General features: G+C 38.8%; 1 protein-coding gene across 1 annotated transcript; it reads left to right on the forward strand.

Moving 5' to 3' along the window:
* Window positions 1-8,561: 8,561 nt before the first annotated feature.
* LOC104453361 (probable cysteine protease RD19B) lies at window positions 8,562-10,992 on the forward strand. The gene is given in 5 exon segments (XM_010067895.3): window positions 8,562-8,788; window positions 8,790-9,090; window positions 9,603-9,722; window positions 10,080-10,326; window positions 10,458-10,992. Coding segments are annotated over 5 exon segments (1,128 nt in total). The 5' UTR covers window positions 8,562-8,606; the 3' UTR covers window positions 10,736-10,992.
* Window positions 10,993-11,920: the final 928 nt, after the last annotated feature.

The following is an 11,920-nucleotide window of genomic DNA, read 5'->3' on the forward strand; positions in this document are numbered from 1 at the left end:
TTAATGGTGGAATTTAACGTAAACTAAAATAAGATAAATTTGTTATAGATATATCAGTTTGGATTTTTTGTGCTATTAACCTTTAAAATAAGAAATTCCGATACTCATTATAGTAAGAATAATATGATATTGAGTTATGAAAAAGTTTAGATAACCGAATCTAATAGGGAGAGGCTGATATTATGCTAACTTTTATATCTTGTATAACTTTTACCATAATAAATACTATCCTTTATCAAGAACGTAATTACTATTGCATCGAATACTTTAGCTATTGTTTAATATGTTATCTATTAATCGTTGCATAATATGTGATCAAATTCAAGGTAAGTATAATTGGTGTTATCATTACATATATACTATAAAGAAATCTAAGTTTTAATTACAAAATATTTTATTAGACTTATCCTCTATTTCCACTTGAATATGGTTGGAAATACCCCTACTATTTTGAATAGACAATATTATGATTTGTGGATCCCACTCTAGCGTGCAATTGGAAAATTTTTCCAATTGCAATGGCTAAGATCAAATACCGGGTCAATTTTTATTTAAGCTTATTTCTTGCCGACTTTTTCTTCTTTTTTTTGGTTTCTTCTACTTCTTTTCCTCCATTTCAATGACACTAGCTACTCTCTTTTTAGAAAAAATAATTTTTTGGTAGATTTTAATTAATTATTGTGTTAATGAGTTGCGTGCTTTTCTTTATTTTGTACTAGGTAGCCATTATTTGAAAAATAAACTAAGTACAACTAAGAGTGAATGAAACATGTGCTTAATTTTATCACATTGTTAAAATATTTTCAAAATATCTATTAAAAAACTGTGTAGTGATTACTTTTCCATGAAATAATATCGGAAAAAGTGTCTAAAAATTCATAAATTTATTGCAATGGTGTTAGTTTAGTTTTATATATTTTATTTGTGTCAATTTAATTTAAACATTTTGATATAGTGCTAATTTAGTTCCAAAACTTTTGACCTAGTGTTAACTCAATCATTTCAATTAATTTTGATCGGATATTGCTGATGTGAATGTCGGTTAACTTATGTGATAATATCGATGCTAACGTTGATAATTTTTAATAATAGTTTAATATTTTTTTCTTTATTTTATTTTCCTTCTCTTTTTCCCTTGTCTACCTTATTCTTCTAGCCGATTGCCAAACTCGGTGACCAACTAGAGGCGAGGGTCGTGAGGTTGACCTCAACCTTGTCAACCTCTAGAGAGCCTTGTTGGTCATGAGTGAGGCCCGACCTCACTAGATCCAATGAGGTCAAGCCTTGCTTAGCCTTTGGAGAGGCTGGCAAGGTTCGTCGACTTTCGACTTTGGTTGGAAGGAAGAGATGGAAAAAAAGAAAAATAAAATAAAATAAAATAAAATAAAATTTTATTAAAAGGTTATTCACAGCAACATCACCTATATCAAGTAAATTGATCGGCGTCCACATCGGCAATATTTGGCTAAAAAAATTAGCTTGAGGGATTATATTGACATATGGTCAAAAGATTTATAACTAAATTGATAGCAATATAAATAAGTTTATGACTTTTCCAACATTTTTCCTAACGTTTTAGGTAGCTTTTTCTTTTGAATTTTGCATGATAGTAATGATGCTTAGAATTATTAATGAACCTAACTCTATCGCATTATTATTCAGTATTTTGAAAATATCTATTTTTGAAAATATCTATTTAAAATTGTGTAGCGATGACATGAAAATAAACAAAAATTGGACTATTAAATTCACTTAATAAAATGAAAGTTGAGCAACTAAAATACACAAAATATAGTATACTAAATATATTAAATTTCCAATTAAACAAATGGATTTGTTAAAACTTTTAGAAGATTCTTTCATTCTATTTGTGCTTAGATTATTTTTCGAGTAATGGTTTCCTACTAAAAATTACAAGAAATTCAACTCATTAACATAAACAAGTCGTAAATTCAGTTTTTGGGAGTTCAAGATTCTAACAACAAAACACTTAGGCAATAGACTCTTAACTAAATTTTTTGAAGAACTCGAAGACCGACAATCACGATCCTTGCAAAGAGACGATTGACAATCGAGAAAGAAATTGAATTCCATTAGATGAGCAATTGAATTTGCGATTAGTTTTCGGTTTTGAACAGTTCTATTGATTAAACCTATCTGACTTAATATATCTTTGTTCTAAAAAGTTTATGGGAATTGCAAGTCAACCATTGAGTAAGATCCGTACGTCTGGTTTGTCATGAATAATTAAGTTTATGTAAAAGTACCTTTACTTCCCTGTGAAATTTAAATGTTAATCGAATTTCAAAAAAATAATGAATAAAATATATGTAAATTCAAGTGTCAACAACATTTGTATACTGTGAAATTTTCATATTCAAAATGCACTAGTTGCAAGATTTTTTTTTTTTTTTGGTAAAGGTAATGGATAAATAGCTAAAGACAATTACAAAAGCGGCACCAAAGACTTACACTCTAACTACAGAAAGTAGAAAGAGTGGAAGGGAGCCGAAGAAAGAGCCAAAGGCAAAGAGAAACAAAAACAAGAAAAACAAAAAGCGACCAACACGGTCACTAAACAGAAGTCACGGCAGCCAACACGAAACCTTGGCAATTCAAGAAACGAAGAGACCAAGAACGGAGAGCTGAAGTAACTTGGAAGCGGGGAGCGCGACCAAGCAACAACCTATAGAGCCGAAGTACGGCCGAGAAAATGGAGGGATGAAAGCCCCAGTTCCTCTGAAGATGCCTATTTCTCGGGATATCTGGAACATTTGAGAAGGTAAGCGCTTTCTCCTTTACAACTTTGATCAGGTGATTTTTCAAGGCAGAGACGACCAAGGCTTCCCCACGGAATATAATATCATTCCTTTTTTTTTCCAAATCAAGTAACATAAGGCAGCAAAAGAAAATCTAGCAATACAGTAGAAGAACCCTTTACCGGATAGGAATTTAATAGCCCAAGATAGGTTATCCACCCACAGTCTCGCTCGCCAAGGTAAGTTACACCTTGTCGCCCAAAAGAAAGCAAGAGAAGCCGAGACATGGCAATCAAAAAATAGGTGATTGATGGAATCCGGAACTTCATTGCATAACGCACAAGTGCAAAAGTCGATTCTTCCATGAGAGAGAAGGAGCTCCTGGGTAGGCAATCCGTTCCTCGTAATCAACCACAAATTAAACTGGAATCTAGGAGCAATATCAGAGTTCCAGATAAGAGAAGCCCAAGGCACTCGATCTTTTCCTGTTCTGATGCAATCCCATGCGTGAAGCCACCGAGAAGGATCCGGAGGGATCCCGACTCAAAGAAACGATCCGGAGTAGAGGATGAAACCGGAATGGAGAATCCCAAGCTTTGAAGGAAAAGCCTGAAGGAATCGCCCATAGGGGATAGAAGATCCGCGACTACTGCATTCTTTGGAAGACATGATGTTTCAATAAGAGGAAGAGGAATAAGCTGATCAAGAGGGCCCTCCAAAAGCCAACGATCAAACCATAAGGAAGTCGAAAGGCCATTTCCAATTTTCCATAAAAATGATGGCCTAAACTCCGCTCTTAGAAGTAAGATTTTTTTCCAAGCCCAAGAGCAAACAGAAGGTGAGGAAGAGATCCAAAAGTTGTCCCTTTTTAAGAAAGTGGAGTGAATCCAACGACACCATAAGGATTCTTTGTCTCGTGAAAAGAATCCAAATGTATTTAAGCATCGCCTGATTTGTTACAATCTTTCAACTTACGAATACCCAATCCTCCTTCATTTTTAGGAAGGCACACTTCATCCCATGCAACCTTAGCCCCGCTCTTGCCAAGAGTGGCGGCTTTCCATAGAAATTGTCTCAAGATTTTCTCAATACTATTTAGGACCGGCTTAGGCAAAGTAAAGACGCCGGACCAATACGCTTGAATAGAATGTAGGACCGACCTTATAAGTTGAAGCCTACCCGCAAAGAGAGGAAGCGTTGAGTCCATGACCGGGCCCCGGCGTGGTCGAACAATCAAGGCCACGCATCGCCTTCCCAAGTGCGGAGGAGATGATCGGCACACCTAAGTATTTCACTGGGAGCTTTCCTTCTTGAAACCCAAATGCCATAAGAATATAGTTGCGCAGCGAAGGAGCCCCACCCGATAAAAAGATTTCGCTTTTGTTCTTATTCGGAAGGAGCCCGGTCCAAGAAGAAAATAGATCGAGGCCCTTTTCGTAAGAGTAATGGAAGGCCGGTCCGCTCGACCGAAGAGGAATACATCATCCGAAAAGAGATGAGAAAGACGGATCGGTTTACATCTCCAATAATACTTAAACTCCCTCCGAGCAAAAGTATTTGCATTCAATATTCCGGAGAAAACCTCCATTACAAGGGTGAAGAGGTAGGGGGACATCGGATCACCCTGGCGAAGCCCCCTCCCACCCGGAAAGAAGCCATGCAGTTCTCCATTAATAGAAATAGAGTATTTCGGGGTCCGAACACAAACCATAATGAGTTGAGTAAGAGGTTCAGGAAAGCCAAATGCCAACAAAGTAGTTTGAAGAAAGTCCCAATCAACAGTATCGAAGGCTTTCTGAAAATCAACCTTTATTGTGCACTTGGGAGTATAAGGTTCTAGATGAAAACCAGCAAAAAGCTCTTGCGCCATTAGTATTTTATCCCTAATCCTTCTCCCTTTAACAAATGCATTCTTGGAAGAATCAACCAAATCGTTCAAGACAGCAGCTAGGCGATTAGCCAAGATTTTTGTGATGAGCTTGTAAATAGTATTACAGCAAGCGATAGGTCGGAAATCAGTCACAGCACAAGCATTAGGCACTTTAGGAACCAAGGTAAGAATGGTATTATTTACCTCTCTCAAAAGACGGCCTGAAGAGAAGAAATCAGAGACCGCCTCCGTCACCAACGGCCAATGAGTCCCCAGCCAAGTCTTAAAGAACTCAACTTGTAAAGCCATCGGGACGGGGCTTTTCCTTTCGCGAGAGAAAAGAGCGTATCTTTAATTTCAGATTCGAAGACTGGTCTAGAAAGGGAGAATACTTGATCAACCGACAGAGGTCTTCGAATGAACTCTTTAACGTCCTGCAATGAAGGCTTGGATAGCATCGTTTGAGGAGATAGGAGATCATCGAAGAAAGAGACAAAAACCTGTGGAACCTGGCTAAAGGGTCAGATCAAAGCACCCGAAGAATCCTTAAGCGAGAGGATTCTATTCCGAGCTGCCTTCTCTTGACGGAATTATGAAAAGATTTAGTATTTCGATCACCTTCCTTAAGCCGGATTCTTGATTTCGCCCGTAAAAAGTTCCTCATCTCTACGCAAGTTCACAAAGAGCTTACGGTGCACCTTCTCAAGATCAAGAAAGTCGAGTTGGTCGGATCAAGATGGAGATCAAGCCGAGCAAGACGAAGAGCTTCTCTAGCTTCGGCTGTCCTCACCGAAATATTGGAGAACTCCTCCTATTCAGTTGTTTGAGCTGGTTTTTTAGCACCTTCACTTGGATACTAGTTTGAACATAGCAACCCCAACAACCGGAGTATCCCAAGCTTGCTGAACGATGGAAGGGAAGTCAGAATGTTTAGCCCAAAGATTAAAATATTTGAAAGGCCTTCTTTTAAAAAATGGGTTGAGGACTCTGACAACCATGGGCGAGTGATCCGAGATGCCAGGATTCAGGAACGAGGCCTCAGAGAAGGAGAATTCCATGTTCCATTTAGAGTTAACCAAAACGCGATCGATTTTCCTCATTTTTCTAGAAGTACCAGCAGAGGTCGACCAAGTAAATCGAAGGCCAACATACCTAAGATCACCCCGATTCGATCCCGAGCTAAGCGGTTCAAATTCATCAAAATAAGGAATCCATAAGTTTTGGAACCACCAAACCGGTCCGAAGGATCTTTAATGGCATTAAAATCTCCAGCTACCAACCAAGGCATATCTTGCATAAGATTATTCATACGAAGCAAGTCCTCCCAAAGAGGCCGGCGGCGACTGAAAGAATGTTCTCCATAAACAATAGACACGCAACAAACCATACCAGTCAGGGAGTATGTCAGTCGACCATGTATAGCTTGATCACTAGTTGCAAGATTCATATTAAGCAAAAATAAGAATTTAAAGTAGAAATCTATTTAGACAAACCTAAGGCTATATAATCGGTTTGGTTTTACCTGGAATAGGACTGAACAGAGCATGGAAATATGTTCCATTATTGGTTCTAAAAGTTTGGAACTAGCACTGTGTGAGTAAATTCTAGGTTATGGGTGCTGAATCCATCCACCCACCCACTCAAGAACCATCTATTAGAATATGTTTTATGGAGTTGGAAGAAAATGATTTATATTTCATAAATGAGCTTAACTTCGCAATTACTTTATATTTTTGTTTGTTTTGTATCAATATTTTACTTGAGCAGGTTTGTTCCTAATATTAATTTGTTGCAAGTGTTATTTCTCGCTATTTAAAATAATAAAGAAGCCAAAAAAAAACCTTGCAACTAGATTGGAAAGGGCAAGTTCAAATTTTGGGAGCCAATTTTAATAGGGTAGGTTCAAATTTCAAGTCGAGAACTTACTCAGATTAATCATCCTTAATGCCTACATGCGTAAAGTAGCGATTGCTTATTATATTGTTGAAATTAATCTTGCTTGCTGTGTGGATTATGATGTTAGAAATAGAACATAATGCATACTGGATTTGGATCTTCTGAAGAAAGAGGAGGAAAGGAGGGAGATGCAATGCCAAGATCGGCAATAGACAAAAAAGAAACGCCAGAGGAAGGTAAGAAAACTGACATTGATGCAATATTTAATTGTGATAAGCATAACCTTCTTATTTATAATAATATGATCGGGGAATCCTAATAAAATAATTGAAATAAGCAACCTAATCAGATAAATAAACATACTATCCTATGACGGCATCATAATCTTAAAAAATGGAAAATAAAACTAAGTTCCCTTCCTGATGGATATAAATTCAATGTCAACTAATAAATACAATGTAGTCTTTGTAAATGCAAAACAATAATAAAATTAATTTGACCCGGTTCAACTCTATTTTCACTACGTGTTTTCCCAAGACAACAATTCTACGATGTGTAATTGCAATTTTTATACTTAATTACGACGATATGCACGATAATCAAATTATTGTTTTACTTGAAACGAATGGATGTGTATCTCATTACAGGTGGAATGGATTGGACAGACTAACCTGATGCTAAAGGCAAACTTAGGAACTTCAGAGCATGATATTCATTTGAACTTTGCTTTCTTAGGAACACCCTCTCTCTTCTTGTCTTGAAGACAGGACAACTTACTCCTTACACAAAGAAAAAGCATGACTGCGGACAAGAAACAAGCTTCCAACAGAAAACCTTTTTGACTCTTGAGGGACAAAAGTTAAAAGAAAAAATATTATCAAAATGATATATAATATATAAATGTATATTTTGCCGGATTTCTTCTCTGAATTATTTCGCCATCATCATACACAACCAAAGATAAGTCTCAGAGAAGAAACAGTCACAATAGGACCTATCCAACATAATGATCAAACATAAAACATGCTGTTTATCAAAGGAAAGGAAGGACTTAAAAAAAAAAGACAATAAGGGAAAAAAAAGAGGACAAAAGTGGGGTGATTGGTTTACAAAAATCAATCATTTAAATTTTTTTTCCTAAAATATATATTCTAAAATATCAATTCTATCTATAAAAATATCAATTCTATCACTATAAACAATTTTTGAATAAAAAATTAAACTAATAATATTTTTATTTAATTTTTTTCTTTTTTATCTTTCGGGCCAAAATGTTCTGGCAAACATGAGGTCACTGGCCCTTGACTAAGTCGCCCGGCCAAAGAAAAAGAAAAAGAAAGAAGAAAAAAAGAGAAGAAAAAGAAAATTTGTTCTTAAAAATCGTTCTAGAAATAAAAACACGTTTTTCTTGTTTTTTTTTTTTGAAAATAAAAAAATAGATTTGGAATAAAACGTAAACAAACTCGTTTATTTTTTTTCCTCGAACGAAAAAAATAGAAATTTTGTTCATAAACAGAAACAAATAACATTAATAAACAGACCTTTAATGATGAAAAGATTTGTGGTTACCTAAAGTGCTTCTGTTTGAGTTTCAATGTGAAACTAAAAACACATTTTCACCTAAAAGTTTCAACGATTTCGAATTGAAAAATTAAAATCCATCATGTCAGTTATACTGAAGAATCATTTTAAAAAAAAAAATTATCTTTAAGGAGGCATTTTCCAAGTAGTCCTCCTCCTTTCCCGCAACGTAGAATCCCCGAACGACACGCCACCATGTTCCTGCTTTTTCTTCGCTTTTTTTTTTTTTATCTCGCCGACCATAAAAAAAGAAAAAAAGGCAAAAAAGAGAAAAATCAGAGAGATATTTTCGGATAAACAAAACCAAAACCACCATTCAACCCCGCCCTCATCTCTCTCCACGTGTCGGCCTCCCGTTGGCCCGCGCCCACCTTCTTCTCCAAGCTTTCTCCGTTCGATCCAGGACTGGTAGCTCCGCAGAAAGTAACCACCCAACCTCTGCAAACTATAAGAATCCATCCACCCCCTCTCTCTCTCTATCTCTAACAAACTTCTGCACCATGGATCGCCGCCTCTCTCTCCTCCTCGTCTCCTCCCTCCTCGCCGCCGCCCTCGCCGCCGCGTCCGCGGCGGAGGACCTCTCCGCCGGCGACGGCGACGGCGACGCGCTGATCAGGCAGGTGGTGGACGACGGCGGCGACGGTCGGGAGGGCGCCCCCCTGTCGGACCACCACCACTTCTCGCTTTCAAGCGGAGGTTCGGAGGTCGTACGGCTCCCAGGAGGAGCACGACTACCGGTTCGGGGTGTTCCGCGCGAACCTCCGCCGCGCGAGGCGGCACCAGAAGCTCGACCCCTCGGCCGCCCACGGCGTGACGCAGTTCTCCGACCTGACCCCGTCGGAGTTCCGGAGGACGCACCTGGGGCTCCGGAGGAAGGTCAAGCTGCCCAAGGACGCGAACGAGGCGCCGATCTTGCCCACCCAGGATCTGCCGAAAGATTTCGATTGGAGAGATCATGGAGCCGTCACCGCGGTCAAGAATCAGGTACCTTTGTTTCGGCGAAATTCTATTTTCGTAGTTTTGTCGGTGTGAATGGGAAATCACGTTGAAGATCCTCAGTCGAGACATGGGGACGGACGTAGTTTATCTTAGATTCTAACTGGAAGTCGGATTTTCCTGCTTGATCGATAGATTTGTTGAAGTTTTTAGCACCCATCTTTGTCCGACCTTTGAAGTTCAATTATTTCTCCCTTTAAAGATTTTGTTCCCCTGCGTCTCGTGTGCATCCGTTGAATTTGATGACTGATCGGTGAGTTTTTCGCCTGAATTAATGGTCTACGTGACAAATATGGATCTGTTTCTTCCTAAATTGGAAGTAGTATATACGACTCTTATGACAATATGAGAGTTGACTTTTGGATTTGAAACTTTGCTGGCGAGTTCTGGGATTTTGAATGGTTGTTCTCTTTAATCTGGAAGTAAATTTCGTCTGCAGTTAAGTGTTTGCTTCGTCTGATGAATTTAATTCGATGTGATTGATTTTTTTGTGAGATTAGGGTTCATGCGGATCGTGCTGGAGTTTCAGCACCACCGGAGCCTTGGAAGGCGCAAACTACCTTGCAACCGGGAAACTTGTCAGCCTCAGCGAGCAACAGCTTGTGGACTGTGATCACGAGGTTTGTTATCTACCATGCCTTGTAACGTGTCAAATCATTCCCACATCTTTATGCCTAGTTTTTGCCATCTTGTCATATGAGTGAACGATGTAGATTACTTTGTGTCCTAAGTTTTCAGTTATGATGTGCGTAAGCTTAGGAAAAAGCATTTGTTCTGTTTTGTCTTTTGCCCATATATCTGGGTGTGTGTTTCTATGTTAAAATCATGCAGCCTTACAGAAAATGAGGTACAGTTTGGTTTAAGCCAGATTAGTCTGGGTTTCTTGTTGTGTTGAATGTTGTGATGTTGATTTCTCATGAAGAAACTATGTGTCTTTCTGGGTATATTTCCTTAATCAAGCTTGTGTGCCTCTGTAGTGTGATCCAGAAGAACCAGGTTCCTGTGACTCGGGTTGCAATGGTGGTTTGATGAACAGTGCCTTTGAATACACTCTCAAAGCCGGTGGCCTTATGCGAGAAGAAGACTACCCATACACCGGTACTGATCGTAGCAGTTGCAAATTTGACAAGTCAAAGATAGCTGCATCCGTAGCCAACTTCAGCGTTGTTTCCCTCGATGAGGATCAAATTGCTGCAAATCTCGTGAAGAACGGTCCTCTAGCAAGTAATGAATCTATTCTAGTTCTTAGACACCTTAACAAACTTTTTGTTGAGCACCAAAGATATGCATTGATACACAGAAAACAAGGATGTGATCCATTCTTATGCATTTCAATCTGTTTTGCTTGAATGCAGTCGCCATCAATGCGGTGTTCATGCAGACGTATGTTGGGGGTGTTTCATGCCCATACATATGCTCTAAGAGGTTGGATCATGGTGTCTTGCTGGTGGGGTATGGCTCTGCTGCTTATTCTCCTATCAGAATGAAGGAAAAGCCCTACTGGATCATAAAGAACTCATGGGGAGAGAACTGGGGGGAGAATGGATTCTACAAAATCTGCAGGGGCCGCAATATATGCGGAGTGGACTCCATGGTTTCCACTGTCGCTGCTATTCACACTGCTGAACAGTAGGTTAACTATTGCCTCTGCAAGCTGTTCCACCGCTTCACAGTAGGTTGACCATAACCTATGCATGTACATAAGGCGTGTTATATTATGGTGGCAATTCGGCTCTATGAAAGAATCTTTAGTTCTCAGATTTTACCGAAACATTCATCTGATGCATTGTTTATGAAATTGTACCACAACTGGAATGTTAATTTATGTTTTATTTCCTTTATCACACATCTATGTTTGCCTTCCCGTGTGATGACATTGTTAAGGCTAAAGCTGGGGTCTTCATTTTTAGCTGCTAGCTAATTCTTCCCGTTGAGCATCATATTGCTTAAGGTTTCATCAGCTCCAACCAAATCCTGGAAAGCCTGGAAATTCCGTTGATTATATTTCTCATGCCAGGGCCCATGTATTTCTAGTTTCCACCATTATACAGGATGGATCTAATGAGACGTTAACTTGATGAAACATACTGTGTCGTGCGCATTGGTGGTGGTCATTGACTTTAACGTTGGAACATCCTAATAAGCTTTGCCAAAGCATCTTTGGCTTGGCAGGTGAAATTGCATGGTATGAGATGTGTTTCTAATCAATGGTCAGCCTATCGTTTTGTTGTAAAGAATGGGAATTGACCTCTGGAGGATATCATGGACATAGTGAAATGTGGTTCGTTGCCATGGTGATGCACTCAAGACTGAACAAGTGAGTGCCATTAATTGACCATCTTTTTAGATGAAGTTCATAGGAGACGATCTGAATGCTCGAAGGAACAGCAACCTGTTCACACTGAGTTACAACTCTAAAAAAATGCAACCGGCATTATTTAGCAAAAGGGGGAGAAGTTCCATCGCCATGGATGATGGTCTCGAAGGGATAAGATTACCTTAACATAAAGTTTTGGCGAACATGGTAACCCTGTAAGTGATTAATTTGTGCTTGAGGACAGTTTTCACACATGATAATCTCCGTCTTTCAGAACTGCATTATCTTCTAATGTTAGAGTTTCGCGAAACGGCCAAAATATAGCTCCCCAAGACGGCTTAGTCTTTTTTTTTTTTTTTTGGGAGAGGGGGGGTTTGTTGCGACCCCTTTTGCGAAGACAACACAGTATCAGCCATGGAATTCACAAGACCTTTTGCAGCTAATCGGTCATGTTCTACTGTACCATGCCTCTTGGATGTCTAATAAATTGGTAAAACTGAA

The sequence above is a fragment of the Eucalyptus grandis genome, chromosome 7 (genome assembly GCF_016545825.1).
Source record: "Eucalyptus grandis isolate ANBG69807.140 chromosome 7, ASM1654582v1, whole genome shotgun sequence".
Classification (NCBI taxonomy): Eukaryota; Viridiplantae; Streptophyta; class Magnoliopsida; order Myrtales; family Myrtaceae; genus Eucalyptus; species Eucalyptus grandis.